General features: G+C 32.0%; 2 protein-coding genes across 4 annotated transcripts; both read right to left on the reverse strand.

Annotated features, from left to right (window-relative positions):
* Nucleotides 1-370: 370 nt before the first annotated feature.
* On the reverse strand, nt 371-2,832 carry LOC105128919 (cytochrome P450 81D1-like). 2 transcript variants are annotated; one of them, XR_842971.1, is made up of 3 exons: nt 1,826-2,832; nt 647-1,347; nt 371-606 (listed from the first exon to the last, which is right to left on the reverse strand). XR_842971.1 is itself a non-coding variant. In XM_011030777.1 (2 exons), the coding sequence occupies exons 1-2, from the start codon at nt 2,702-2,704 to the stop codon at nt 727-729; spliced, it is 1,500 nt and encodes a 499-aa protein (XP_011029079.1). In that variant the 5' UTR covers nt 2,705-2,832; the 3' UTR covers nt 371-726. The 2 variants fall into 2 exon arrangements, 1 of the variants encoding a protein (XP_011029079.1); XM_011030777.1 differs by having other exon boundaries at nt 371-1,347.
* Nucleotides 2,833-8,814: 5,982 nt separating this feature from the next.
* On the reverse strand, nt 8,815-11,421 carry LOC105128928 (uncharacterized). 2 transcript variants are annotated; one of them, XM_011030787.1, is made up of 8 exons: nt 11,219-11,421; nt 10,909-11,135; nt 10,723-10,819; nt 10,553-10,630; nt 10,000-10,220; nt 9,842-9,911; nt 9,446-9,749; nt 8,815-9,366 (listed from the first exon to the last, which is right to left on the reverse strand). In XM_011030787.1, exons 1-8 carry the CDS (start codon nt 11,313-11,315, stop codon nt 9,288-9,290), a joined length of 1,173 nt encoding a protein of 390 aa, XP_011029089.1. In that variant the 5' UTR covers nt 11,316-11,421; the 3' UTR covers nt 8,815-9,287. The 2 variants fall into 2 exon arrangements, with proteins under 2 accessions (XP_011029089.1, XP_011029097.1); XM_011030795.1 differs by having other exon boundaries at nt 11,215-11,421.
* Nucleotides 11,422-15,408: the final 3,987 nt, after the last annotated feature.

Below are 15,408 nucleotides of genomic sequence, written 5' to 3' on the forward strand. Positions count from 1 at the left end.
CAGCAATGTCCGAAAGAACAAGACAAATTCAATTAATAAACAACTATCGTAGCAAAGAGACTCTGAACGAACGACAAAAGCAAAGGTTTCCCAGCTCTGTTTCATGTATCGTAAAAAAACTAAAAGGCAAACTGTACAGCAACAGAGATGGATTAAAAGTAATGCAGGACGTCCCTTATGTAATAGCTATGTTGACCCCGTGGATTTAATAACTATGATTGTAACTAGTTATGACTGGTTTGTCTCCCTCATCTTGACTGAAGCCCAAACGCTTAGAGTAATAGAACTGTCCTGTGAAAGCAGAACCTTGGCGTGGACTTGCAATATCAAGCAAGGCCCAGACAAAAAGCGAAGAAGACACATTAGGGCCTCACTTCAAAACTAGGCTTATATTGAGTGGTCATATTACAAATTCTCACTACACACCAATTTCCTAATGTCTTGCCAAGGCTGCATCCTTGCACAAATGTGCAGATTGATTGTCATACAAACGGTAGCATATAAATGTAGGTAGGATATATGATACGTGACTGTTATTCTTTCGATTAGAGGTGAAATGGAAGGCAGCCATTTTTTCTTTCATCATCAATTCTCCGTGGTGTATTATCGTTGTCTATCCAGACTCACATGGCAATAAATAGCAAGGGTGATGCGGGTTGGATAACCTACGGGTAGAGCCATGTCATGATGCCACCCACTACCAGGAGTCATGGAAAAATACGTAGTTCATATTTGAGAAAGATGCCTTAGCATGCCTGGGCGTGGCCTACATATAACTTCCAGTGGTTTTGCCTTCGGAACGGTGAACCCGAGCGCCTCAGTCATGTCCACCATTTTATCACCAATTTTCTGCCACTCGAAACATTGAAGGAGCGAACCCAATGCTAATCCCATCACTCTCAGGGCCATGGCTTCTCCAGGACAGCTCCTCCTTCCATACCCAAAAGGCATCAACTTAAACCCATCTCTAGCCACCTCTGGATTGTCAAACCTCTCAGGTCTGAATTTTTCTGGGTCTGACCAGATTTTAGGGTCATTTTGAATGGCCCACGCATTTACAAACAGCATTGTGCCACGTGGAATGCGGAATCCGCCAACCAGGCATTCTTCTGATGACTCATGAGGTACTAGCAACGGAGCTGCCGGGTACATCCGTAACGTTTCGCTGAGGATGCTGCGGAGGTAGGGAAGGTGGGCAAGATCAGCTTCATCCATGAAACGGTCATGCCCAATCTGCTCATCGATTTCTCTTTGAGCCTTCTCGAGGACTTCGGGATTGTTAAGCAAAAGTGAAAGTGCCCATTCCATTGTAGTAGATGAAGTGTGTGTTCCTGCCAATAAGAGCACCTACACGCCAAACCAAAATAGGGTAATTCCATAGATGATGCAAGCAGTGAAGATGTCTTATTCTAGGTGGTGTAACTTGACACGGAAACAACTTCTAGCAGTGGAGGTATCCTACTGCTTGTAGAAATATCAAATAAAGATGATGCAAACCAAATCACCAGAGTGATCCCCCACACCCTTGTCAATTCAATACACCTTGGTTGCATCTATGACTTGACTATTCTGATACATAAAGTCTGCCATTGTGCATAGCCAGTTTCTTGACAAAAGCAAGATCCAAAGACAAAATATATATGTCACTTCTTCCCCGCAAAGTACTGGCGTCCCATAGTATTTTACTTAATTCCATATCTATATAATTGGTGATAACTAAGATTTCATCCACTTAACATAAAAGAACAGTGCTGCATATATTATGATATGCAACTCCACTGATCATAAGAATCAGTGAATCAAGAAACATGATTAAAGTTCTTACCACCAGAAGCCCTTTGATGATATCGTCCGTGTAATACTCAGGTTCAGTTTCTTGAAGAGATAGCAAAACCTGAATCAAATTCTTTTTCTTTTCACCACAACAATCACCCTCCAGTATTTTTCTCCGTTGCTCTTCTATCAAACACTGCAAGAAACTATCCCTCTTTAGATTGCATTCTATCAATCTCTTCTCCATCTCTTTTGATTTAATCCACGGAATATAGTCTCCTATAATGGTTTTCCCACCTAGCAAGAAGCTTTCAGCATGAATTGCACGAAACCTTTTGGCTTCTTCCACATCAGAAACATTCTCTCCATAATATCTCTTTCCAGCTATCATCCGCATCATGATGTTCAGTGTCAGTTCGAAGAAAACAGTCCTCATATCGACAAACTGGTTCTGATTACGGAAGAGAACACAAATCATTGACTTCACCTCCTCCAGACGTATGGCAGAAAGCATTTGGAGGCGGTATGCAGACAAGACTTCAATAGAGACGATTCTCCTAAGGTTTCGCCAGTGGTCGCCATAGGGAGCCCAAACAAGGCTTGTGCTGTTGTAGGCGAGGTGTTTCGCAATAAGCAAACGTGGGCGGTTTGCAAAGACAACATCATTTTTGGCAAAGCATTCTTCAGCTATTGAAGGGGATGAGACAACAAGTAGTCGACGAGATCCTTGTTGGAGCAAGATTACGGGGCCATATTTATTGGAGATCTTTGATAGTGTCCTGTAAATTGGCTTCCTCAGTAGGGAGAGATGGCCAATGATTGGTAGTGAAGGGAATGGACTAGGTGGGAAGTTTCTTATCTTGTTGAGGAAGTGAGTAGATATGATATACAAGGCTAAAAACACCGGAAAGTAGAGAAACAAGGTTGCCATGGATTTGTTAGTGGCCACTGTCCTTGTTTTTGAGGAAGGTGTATTACTTCTATGTGTCTTGATGAGACTCTCTGTATATGAAATACATTGTACTAGTACTCATATAGTAATCTTATCTCATCGAGAAAAAAAAACAAAAAAAAGGTGCTATGGACGATATGAGGTCAGTGCAAACGCATTAGTACATGCAAAGTTTTTACCGGTCACTGTCCAAGTTTCAGGTTACAAATTCTGTGAATTGAAACAATTAATCCAAAGCTTTGAAGATTTTTTTGAATATCCAATCAACACCATTAATTTTTTTTATAAAAAAATAATTTTAATTATACCAAACAAATTATAAATTAATTTATTAGTCTGCGCTCCATCTAATATCATACCAGATCATTTTAAATATAAAAAAAATAATGTTAAAAACATGAAGAATTTTTTTGATTGGTTAAGCATATCAATCTTAAAACTTTTTATTTTCCTGACTTGAATTTTCAACTTACTTGAATTTTCAATTAAATTATATAAAACTTAATTTAAGTTTTGTAAGTCTAAATATATAATATTGATAACTAGTCAAAACATAATTTAGTTTTTAAAAAACTCAAAATGATAACTTAAAAAAAAAAATTAAGATAGTGATAGATTAAATCGATCCTAATCCATCAGTGACCGGGTCATAAACTTTATTGGTTTTAATAATTTTTTTGAATAATTTTTATTTAATTACATGATAAAAATAAATATTTGTAAAGTTGAGAATTAACCTAAAAATAAATATTTATCTAAAATGATGAATAAAAAACAGATAAAAATAAATTATAAAGTTTATTTTTCAACTAATTTCATATGGAATAATAAAATTAACCAAAAAAATTAAAACAATTAGAAGACCAAAGAAAAATTCAGTCAGTGGATAAACTCATCAAATCTATAAATCGGGTAATTTTGGTTAGTATCTCAAATCCATGAATCGAGTTATGAATTATACTGAAATTATAATTTATTTTTTAAGACTATTTTTTATTTAACTAAATGATAAAAAAATAGATAATTATAAAATCAAACACTAGCCTAGTACAAAGATGTTTTTTTTTACATCACTATAATTTTATAGAAAGTGAAATGGAACCAGTTATAAAATTAAATTCTCAACAAATTCAATATTCAAAGATAAAATTAAAAAAGAAATAACTAAAAAAACTTGCGAGACTCGTGTGCTAAGTCAACCAGCCAAAGCTATTAACAAGTTTATGGATTTTATATAGTTTAATAACATGAATTTTATCATAAATCATTTTTTTAATTATACAAGGAAACAATAAATGATAAAGAAAAGTCAAAGTTCAATTAAAAAAAATATCCTGCTAAACTTGTAAACTAAAACAACCTACATTATCTTGGTAAAATCACAAACCATGCTAAACATATAGTGATGAAAAATAAAATGAATAAATTAGAAAGTCAAATTCCCAATAAAAAAGAAATCAACAAAAATAAATTTTAAAAAAATCATAACAAGAAATAAAAGAAAAACATTATGAATTATTATTGTAATTCACAGTGAAATAAAAATTAACAAATAATAATTTCCCTACTCCCTTTAATTTAATTGAGATGTTGAGATGCTGAGTCGATCAAATCATACTAAATCAACTCATATCCTTATTTAAATTACAAGTCAAGTTGGTAAGTCAACAAATTGACTTGTTAAATCAAAAAACTAGTTAGATGTATCTTCACGATATTATGGTTATAGTTTTAAAGTTATTTTGATAAATAGTTTTTTTAATGTGATTTAATTCTTTTCTATGTACTGCACTATAATTTTTAAATAAAAATATAATTTAATAATATATTTTATCACACCGGTAGAATTCTTATTTTAGTAATCACAAAAAAAAAAAAAACTTGTAGATACTTTTATTGAGTCACCTTATGGGTTAACTGGGTTACATCGAATTTTTTCTTTTAAAAAATCCTACTTCATTCTAATTTCAAATTAGCTAGATTTCAGATCAATTAATTGAATTGAATTGAATTGAATTTTAAAATTATAATACTTCAAAAAACAGTCAATAAAACAAGAGTTGCGACTCTTACCTTGATTGAACTTCAGGTGAAATGCATTTAAAATAAGTTCAATAAAAATAGATTGGTATTTGAAAGGGTTAAATAATAATTTTTTAAAATATTTTTTATTTATCAACTAGTAAATAACTATGGTAGCAAAAGACTGAAAGCAAATGATAGCAAACTTTTTTATAGAGAATAATATAAATTATATTTTAAAATCTTATCTAATAATTTAAATTTTTAGGTAAAATGATTTTTTGATATGATATCAGAGCCTTAATAACCAAACAGTCATGAGTTCGAATCTTACCATCTCTATTTATTTGATAAAAATTAAATATAAAGTAATGTAGGTCTGTATAAATTTCAAATTTAAAGGGTTTTTACTTGAAAAAGTATGTTAGAAAATAATATAATCATACCTCACCTAATAACTTAAATTTTTATTTTTTAGATAAGATATTCTTTTACAGTTCACTACTCTTTTTTAATCATAAAATAGAGACAGAGACCGGATAATTTTAATTCTGTAAATTTTCTGAGGGGGCCATTTCTACGTATATTTTATTGACAAGGAAGGGGACTCAAGAACAGCTAGACGGCTGCAGAAAGGCGGAAGGATCGCAGAAAAGCATGTGAGTGTCGCCATCCTCCACAAGTCTCGACTTACTGGAGCAGGTGCTATCTGCTAGAGTAGCAAAACTCATTTGTCCAAAATAACAAGACAAATTCAATTAATAAACAACTATCGTAGCAAAGAGACTGTCAACAAACGACAGAAACAAAGGTTTCCCTACTCTCTCTCATGTGTCGTAAAAAACTTAACCCCAGTTCGGTAATGCCGTCCAAACTGATCAAAATTTAAAGTTTTTTTTAATAAATATTTTAATCTATTAATATCAAATATAAATTTTTAAAAATAAAAATAAAAAATATATTATTTTAATATATTTTTAAATAAAACATTTTAAAAAATAACAGTTAAACTCAAAATCATAGTCATAAATGAATTTTTATGTCCGACTTGTTTTTACCTTTTAAAAATTATATATTTTTTTAAATTATTTTGATATACTAATATAAAAAATTTAAAAATAAATTTTTAAAATAAAATTTAAAAAAATATATTTTAAAAAACAAATACAAATAAAAATAATTCAGTACCTTATATCGATGACGGGGGCATGGTCGATTCGAAATCTCATGTCCGGTTGTTCAGAAGTCAACAATTTAAGCCCATCTCTTACCCGCTCCAAAACCTTCAAGTTTCTCTGGCAGTCTGCCTGGCTTGAAATTTCTAGTACCCACCAAGAGTTTTTGATTTTTTTCGTTACCTCTGAAAAATTTATAGTTAGCACCGCAGTTTAATTATATTTTTAAAATTTTTAATTTTTTAATTATTTTGATATATTAGTATTAAAAATAAATTTTAAAAAATATGATTATTTTAATATATTTTGAAATAAAAAATTCTTTGACAAATAATATTCATCACGTTATCAAACATGCTGGAGGGTTTTCTTCCTACCACGAAACTGTCCCTTACTGTTTGACACAGTTGGATAATTTTGGTTGGTGCAGGAAGAGTGAGATTTCCCAACTCCCGACTTCCCTATGTTTAATGTTATACGGTCGGTAGTCTACTTTGCTACTAGTAAATAAGATTGCATAGAAATTTTAAAGGATATAATTTAATTGTATAAATTTTAAATTTATTTTATATTAAAATTATTAAAAAAAATTATATAATTATTAATTTTTAAATTTTTAAAATTAATTAATGTATATATAAATTAATCCGAATAACTATAATAATAATAAAATAAAAATAAAAGAGCACATAACTACAAGGTCCAACTCAAGAAATTGAAAAACTAAATTGGGCCACTTTTTCTATGCAGGCCCATATTCAAAATGCATTTATGCGCTCGTGAAAATCCCCTTCTTCTACGCGGGCACCATGTAGCGAACTCATTACTAGAAAATGTATGTATAATAAAACAACAGGAAAAATATTATATCATTATTTATCGATGAAAATCATGATAAAAAAAATTTGGTAGTGATTTTTTATGGAATTAAAAAGGTAAAAAAAATTATTCGCAATTCTGTTAAATGACTGACGTGTCAAGTTTATGATAAAATTGAGTTTCCCTCTTTTCTTTTCTTTATGTAGCATAAAAAACTAGAAGGCAAACTGTATATTAACATAGCGTTTGTTTTCGAGAGGGTTTGTCCAGAGGTGAAGGATTAACGAAGACCATTACAGTCTCCTCCATCAGAAATAGGTTCCTGCAAACATTTTTAACTTCTTGCAAGACTTACATCAGAAGACTTACCATGGATGGACAGAGGCTGCACTTGGCCAATAAAGGCTGAGACCTGGGCATAGAGAGTCCAATCCCCTCTGTCATGCCCACCATTTCTTCACTAACCCTTTCCCATTCGAAAATGACTCCAAAGTCAATCCAACCATGCATAGGGCTAATCCTTTCTCAGGACAGCTCCTCCTCCTTAGGTATAGTGAGTGCTTACTGTGATCATGCCTCTGATTATTTCGTAACTATAAAACTCAGGTTCAGTTTCTTGCAACGCTAATAGGACGTCGATCGTTGTTTTACTGCTTCCTTGATCTGAAGCAGACTCGTCCTTTGCTTTTCTGCGCGCTTCAACCAAGTCTTGCAAGAATTTATCGCTCTTGCTATGCAATATAGCCAACCTCTTCTCAATGTGATTCATTCCAAACCATTTCAAGACCGGCACAAAATCTCCAATCTTCGTAGCTCCACTTAATTCGAAGGTCTCTGTCACAATTTCTTTGACCTCCTTTGATTCGCCTTATTCTGCTGGATTCTCTCCGTGATATCGCTTTCCGGCATCATCCGCATAATGACATTAAGTGTCAGATAAAAAAAAGTTGCTTGGCATCATTTGTCATGAATTCACCACCCTTTGAACCTTTATAAAGCCTTCTCTGTGCGCACGTATATAACAGAACATTTGCAGGCGATTAGCTGATAAGATTTCTAGAGCAGATATGCGCCTTAAGTTGCTCCAGTGCTTGCCATATGAGGCCCAAGCAAGGGTGGTATAATTATATCCAAGATGTTTTCCTAGGCCCAACCAGCCTAGGGAGATTTGCAAGAATCATGCCATTAGCATTGCTCTGCAACTGAAGGAGATTACACAAGGATGACAGGACGAGAGCCAAATTTAATAAGATAGAATTGGACCATATTTGTTGGAATGATTGGCAAGAGTTCCACGGAGGGGTTTCTTGGTGAGATAGAAATGACCAATGATTGGCAGGGAGAGACCTGGACTCGGTGGAAGGTTCTTGTTGATTTTGGGTAGATGTTTTGAGAGGACACGGAACATCTAGAAGAGCAAGAAGTAGTAGTAGAATCAAGAATGAGGTTTCCGTGAAGAGGTTAGGACTCTTAACTGCAACTGACAAATTATCAGTAGTTGTTCAGGCTTACAAAACTTTTATCCATGCATCACGCTTCAGTCTTGCTCGAAGAAAAGAGAGCAGCAGTAGGAGAATTAGAATGTAATGAGAGGATCAATTTTCCCATAGGACCTAACTTGCCTTGTTTAAGAGATGTGGTTGTGTTTTCACACTTGCCTCTTTGACACGGGTGCGAGTCCGACATGCATACCCATGTTTGTCTCAGCTTTTTTTCCAGTTTTATTTCTTGCGAGTATCTATATCCACGTCCGAGTGTCCAATGTTGGACATGGGTACTCTTAAGGTAAAATGAAGGGTCAGGAGAACAGAGGTTGATAGTATAATGGTGAAGTGCGTATAAGCCTTCAGGTACTGAAGTTACAATGACCCTGGAGCAATGTGATGGCTGTACACTGGTTTAAATGATGCCGGTTGCATTCTGACATCTGACTTTTCACATTTTCTTTCTAACAAGAACAAAGGATCTTATGTTGGCTGTCTAGCTCACAACTAGAGCATTATTTTGCTGTTTGAGAGATGACCAGCTTGATCCCTGTTAGGTCATCTAACAGAGTTTGCGAGATTTGTAATATGAAAGATGGAATTTCTGCATTTGGATAAATAATTTGCTCAATTGATCGTGTCAATCTCTACAGAAACATGATCTTTGCGTTGCAAGATGCAGTATCAGACGCCAAAAATTGTTATTACATCTAGCAACCGAACAAGATCTCCATACAACTCTCAGGCAGCTGAAACTAATATTGAAATGGCTTCCATTTTGACTAATTCACAGACTTCCCCTAGAGGAAAGCATACAGAGGTAAAATACTCCCTTGAATAATAATTTCTAAAGAAGGGATTCAGCTCACTAGAATGCTTATATGATAACCAGGAACCCATGAAACTCGAAATTGAAAATTCCAGATAGCTTGATCCGAGAATGAAAAAAAGATTCATGGACCACACATACAGGAGCTACACCCAAGTACAACAAGCTAGTAATCTTTTCACCAACACAAAATTCCTTGCAAGGGGAGTCGCACAAGGGTACGTAGTTATCCTCTAAGAAGTAAATAATCTTCTTACTTTGTGAATAATCCTTCTACATATTGGACACATCTTGTTGTCCTCCTCCATTATCCTGCAAAATACATTCGTTATCAGAATCTTTAAGAGTTAGAAATGTCAAATAGAATACACAGTTTCTTTCACAAATTTACCTCTGAGCACAGTCATAGCATGTGGCACAATGGCCACAAGGAACGAAAAAACAGTTCCGTTGATCATCATAACAAATTACACATAATTTTGCATCATACAAATCCTCTGAAGAGCTACACGATGATCCTTCATCATCTTCTTCATTTGTTCCGTATGTTAAACGAACCGACTTAGCTGGCATTATAGGTTCGGTTTCAGAAGTTTCAGAGGCCTGCCTTGTAGCTGTTTCTACTAGGTTAGTACTCTCAGTATCACAAGCGCCAAGATATTTCAATATCAGGAAAATAATGATGACGATAGCTCCTGCGAAGCACAAAATAGTTGGGGACATGGTCACAGGTGGTATTTTCAAAAGATTATTCAAAGCATAAAACAAGATACGTCTGATACTGCACCTAAAATCGCGACGTAAATTATTGCACGAGCCACAAAAGCTACATCGATATTCCATCCATTTATATCTCCCTGCAACCAAGTCACTAATCAAGGTTCAGCTCAAGGAAATTGTCTGCCATCGCAAAAAGTAAGCAGACAAGAAAGGTTAGTCCCTTACATTATCAGGAGTTGTCACCACAACGTATTGAGTTTTGGGGAACAGAAGTTTAAGCCGGCAAGATCCCTGTGTCGATGAACACATGTTCCTAGCTTTTGATAGCGCATATATCTTGGATGTGACATTTACACTTAATGTCGTTATGATATTTTTAGGATTGGTGTTTATCAGACCAAGATAGTACCTGTTGTCCTCCTCGATCGTGTATTCAGCTTCTTTACCTGAACAAAAGAGGAAGCATTTACAGGTCTATCCAAAGTCTGGATCATAACTCATCACTTGTAAATTAATCTGTTTTATGAGCTTTCCTTTCTGTTAACTCAGCACGCTCCATAATCGCAGTTCAATAAGAAAACAAACAATCAAGGGACTTGAAAAGCACTCAGTGCCAAAAGTTATGAACGAAAGATTCTACTAGGCAGATTCACATCAAAACAGCACTGAATTCAATGGAATTCCTCTAGGCATCATTCCATGTACAAATTCTAAGTTAATCATTTGAATAAGAGCAATGGTACAGACAACTAGATGAAAAAAATGACTGGTGGATTACCATTCAGAGGTTCGCTGAGGTTGAGGGCATCAGGGGAACTCGTCTGTTTTGGAAGCAACGTTTCATACTTTCGTTCTCCTGCAGAGCCACATGTACTCGGGTTATACCTTGAAGCCAAACTTACGAATCAGTTGGACCATTTTCTGCTTAGAAAAAACTCAAGAAGGCACCTTTTATCATCACCACTTGAAGTTGATTTAAAATACTGGTTCGAGCTTCCCATCTCATTCGGATCTTCGAACCCTTGTTCAACCACAAGGAAAATCCCTGAAGAAAAAAAATACCGGGTTTAGAAAAAAAGGAACAGCATTGCAATATATAAATAAGTTGAAATGAAGAAAGGCCTTTCATGCAACCTTTCGACTGTAAGATGCAACAATCATATAATCCGCTACGCTCCAATTCGTTTCAAAGCTTAACTCAGGCTTCTCGTAGAACCCATATAAAAGAACCCCTTTCTTATCTTCATTTCTCACTTCAACATGGTCTACAAATACAGAACTCGCCTTCATCAACCTTGATGAGCTAGGTCCAAGCACCATACGAGAATCCCCGAAATACCCATATCGCAGACTCACTGAAACTGCAAAATCATAACCAAAATGCGTCTCAGATTGAAGGCACAATCAAAGAGAAATTGCAATAGAAGATGGAAGAATTACATGCCACATATCCATATTGTCAAACAGGCAATTAACCGTCCCCAACTTTCTTTCCATCTCTGGGGAGAATGCCCCGGAGGTGGCATCACTGGCCTATGCATGGCTGCTCTTAGTGAGAAGTGTAACAAGACGTTCTGGTTTGATGCAAGAGAGGAGATAATGGGAGAGAAGAATGGTAGGTTTCAGACTTTAGTAGGTTCGTGTGCTGCTGCGCACCACTGCCTTCAACTAACTGTTTTATTCATGGCGTTTGGCGGGCAATTGAATGACAAGTTTAGTTTTTTGAATGTTAGGTGTAAGTTGAATTTGTACATGCTCAGCTGTTTTTCGAAAATGCCCTGTCCTAACCCACTTTTTAATTATAAGACACTTCAAGAAAAAATATCCTCTTAGTCATGCGATTTTAAAACCCCATAATTTGTCAGCTAAAAACTTTACCCTATTCAAGTTTTATATCAAACCATTTAAAAAAATCAATATCGTTTTGTTATTTAAAAAATAAAATGATAATATTTTATGTATTTTAATAGAAAAACTACAATAATATTATTTTAGGTATTTAAAAAAAAAATCAATTCATTTCATAATACATGACCCATTTTAAATAAGATAAAAAACTAGATGTTTATATAATGTTGTGGTTTAACCAATTTTTTATTAAAAAATTAATTTTTTTTGTTTAAATTTTGTTTAATATTTTTAAATCATCTTAATATCTTAATATTAAAAATAAATTTGAATTTTTTATTTTAATATACTTTTAAATAAATTATTTTTAGAAAAATAACTAGTACTGTAATTATATATGCATAATGTGTTAGGTAAAGTTTGCTAGAGACATGTGACAAGATGCAGTGGTCAGAGTCAAATGAAAAGGAAATCGTAGTTGCTGGTTTTTCCAGCAATGCTTGGAATGGTGGGTCAGTAGAGAGTAAAGATACATATTGACAAAGTTTTCAAGTTAGTCCTAAGATTTTACATTTTCTTAAACATGCCATTCAATCTTAGGTTTATTTCACAGAAAATATAATTTTTTTATCAGTGCCTCCATGTTTAAGATATTAATATTGTCTTTGCTGATATTAATTTTATTTACTTGGCTGCTCTCGTGAGAAATCCATGTCACTAAGAGGGATGAATCTAGGGCTCCAAAGTTTAAACATTTTCCAAAACCATCCTTGAATATATGAAATTTTTAGATGCACCGTTGCAAGATGCCCTCTCGAAACCAAAACTAAACATCCCAATCCCATTCTTTAGAAGGCCTGTGTTCGTTGCTACATATTTCAAAGCTGAAATTGTATTGGATATTATAATTGTGGGCTGGAAGAGAAATCAACACAAGTTAGGCATTATTTGTTTTGCAGGGCCAAAATGCTTTTTAAAAAGATTTTTTTTCATTTTAATTTTTAATGATCTTGGATTATTTAATGATCTAGGATGATTTTAAAGTATTGACATTAAAAATAAATTTTATAAAAATAATAAAAGTATTTTTTTAAATAAAAATACTTTAAAACATTATCGATAATACAATATTAAATTATACACATAACAAAAGAATGTGGAGAATCACTGTTTCTCCACACCGAATTCATCGTGGATTACAATTATAATCCACGGTGAATTGTCTCTTTTCTTTATTTTTTATTATTTTTTATTTTTTATTTTTTTATAAAATTACTTTATTTTTTATTTTTTTCAACCATCCTCTGTTTTTTTATTTATATTTTAAAAAAATATTTTTATTAATTTTATTTTTAAAATATTAAGATAAAATTTTGCTTGCACTTTTTATATTTTATTTCCAGCTTTCCCTATTTTTTGTTTTTTTATCAAAATTAATTTCATTTGTTTTTTTTTCTAGAATATTTTTTTGTTGATTTTACTTTTTAAATATTGAGTTAGTTAAAAATTTTGCTTTGTAATTTTTTTCTTCGAGATACTATGAATTGTTATCATGTTTTCCAACATAGTTTTCTATTTTTTATTTTTATTTTTTAAAAGTATATTTGTTGATTTTATTTTTTTAATATTGAGCTGATTGAAAATTTAGTTTTATATATTTTTAAAAAACATTTTTAATTACTACAGTGTTTCTCCACATAGTTTTTTTGTTTTTTTATAATTTTCTCCAAAATTATTTTTTTAATATTGAGCTGGTTAAAAAATATAGTTACAATATGTGAGGAAAAAATTGTAATTTTCCTTACAAATTATTATGCATTGCTATAATGCTTTTTTTTCATATGGTTTTTTTTTGTTTTGTTGTGTTTTTTCTAAAATTATCTTTGTTAATTTTATTTTTTAAATATTAAGCTGGTTAAAAATTATAATTACAGGTAAATATAAGTTTTTCCTTGCAAAACGCTATGGATTGATACAATTTTTCCTTATACAATTTTTTCCTTTTTTTGTGTTTTTTTAATATTTTTTCTAAAATTATCTTCATTAAAAATTTTTTAATACTAAGTTAGTTGGAATTTAACTTTGTAATAAGAGTAATCATGCGGGGAAAGCACTGTAACTTTCCTTATAGAACATCATGGATTGCTATAATATCTCTCAAAATAATTTCTTTTTATAATTTTTTAAAAATTATCTTTGTCAATTTTATTTTTTTAACATTGAACTGTTTGAGAATTATAATTACAAGTCATTACAAATAAGGCTAAATCACGTGGGAAAAACACCGTAACTTTCATCACAAAAACACTGTGAATTTGTGAATTGCTGCAATATTTGCAACATGATTCTTTTTTTTTAATGTTTTTTGGTTATTTTTTTCTAAAATTATCTCTATTAATTTTATTATTTTAATATTAAATTGATTAAGATTTTAGTTTTGTAATCTTTTTCTTTAAAATATTGTGAATTGTTGCAGAGTTTTTTCCATATGATTTTTTTCAAAATTATCTTTATTATTTTTTTAATATTAAATTGGTTAAAAAATATAATTATAATAAAATTAAATCATATAAGAAAAGCGTTATAGTTTTTCTTATAGAACACTCTGGATCGCTAAAATATTTCTCTAAATAATTTTTTTTTTTTATTTTAATAGAAAAAAATTGTAGTTTTTCTCATAAAAATTATCAATTGCTACAATATTTTTCCTTTCAAAATTATATTTATTTTTTTTAATATTAAGTTAGTAGAGAATTTAGTTTTGTAATTGTTTTTACTTTTTATTAATAAAAAAATTAAATCATGTGACAAAAACACAGTATCTTTCATAAAAAAACATTGTAAATTACTTAAAATTATTTTATTTAATCTGTGAATTTTTTATCATCAAAATAATTTTTTTATCATAAAATATTTACTCTATCATACTTTTAATTTTTATTATTTATATAATCATTTTATTTAGTCTTTAAATTTTTTATCATCAAAATAATTTTTTATCATAAAATATTTAATTTATCATATTTTTTATTTTTATTATTTATATAATATTAATTTATAATTATAATACAATTAAATATATTTATTTTATAAATCCGCACGCGTGATATCATCCCGTTTGCTTTTAAACCATGGCATATTACAAGCTGCCATTGAGTGATGAAGCACCTGGCTTCGGTGTTTGATGTGCTGCATGACAAAGCAAAGTGGGTCCACCCCCACGGCTCAGCCCCAACCTTGGTTGGACGGAAGAAAATGGCCATTGACTCAAACTTTCGTCATTATATTGATTAAATATTATTTTATTTTTATTTAAAATAATTTTAATTATATATGCATATATATGTTAAAATCAGCAATTCTAAGTTAAATAGTTTAAATTAAAATCATCATTAATTAGCTTTACAGGTTAAGGTGTCATTTAGCATAAGAAAATCACTTTCACTGGTATACACAATATGTGTTTTTTACTATAAATTCAATATAATCGTACAAAAGTCGGTCTATGGCAACTCTTTGAAATACTTTTACCGACACTCTACTGTTGCTAAATAACCCTAACGCAAGGTGTCGGAGAAGGGTTGCGATACAGTGTCGTGATCTTTTAGCGACGGATTGCCTAGCTGTCGGTTATTGCCCCACGACCTTCGTAGCTTTCATGGAATTTCACTTCCTGCGACATTTCTACCTGTCGCAGAAACGCTTTTCTTTCACGATAAATATTCTGAATATTTATAATTTTCATGTCTCTCGTTTTTTTTCTTCAATTTTTCTACCTGTCGGTTA

Source organism: Populus euphratica, unplaced genomic scaffold, assembly GCF_000495115.2.
Source record: "Populus euphratica unplaced genomic scaffold, PopEup_1.0 scaffold2.1, whole genome shotgun sequence".
Classification (NCBI taxonomy): domain Eukaryota; kingdom Viridiplantae; phylum Streptophyta; class Magnoliopsida; order Malpighiales; family Salicaceae; genus Populus; species Populus euphratica.

What these genes read in the sequence shown, in the direction of transcription:
- LOC105128928 (XM_011030787.1), bottom strand. Translation starts at nt 11,315, where the DNA reads ATGCATAGGCCAGTGATGCCACCTCCGGGGCATTCTCCCCAGAGATGG. An exon ending in AATTTACGTCGCGATTTTAG is followed by an intron (nt 9,750 to 9,841) that starts GTGCAGTATCAG and finishes TGTGCTTCGCAG; the next exon opens with GAGCTATCGTCATCATTATT. An exon ending in TGCTATGACTGTGCTCAGAG is followed by an intron (nt 9,367 to 9,445) that starts GTAAATTTGTGA and finishes TGTATTTTGCAG; the next exon opens with GATAATGGAGGAGGACAACA.
- LOC105128919 (XM_011030777.1), bottom strand. Translation starts at nt 2,704, where the DNA reads ATGGCAACCTTGTTTCTCTACTTTCCGGTGTTTTTAGCCTTGTATATC. An exon ending in TCATCAAAGGGCTTCTGGTG is followed by an intron (nt 1,348 to 1,825) that starts GTAAGAACTTTA and finishes TTTGGCGTGTAG; the next exon opens with GTGCTCTTATTGGCAGGAAC.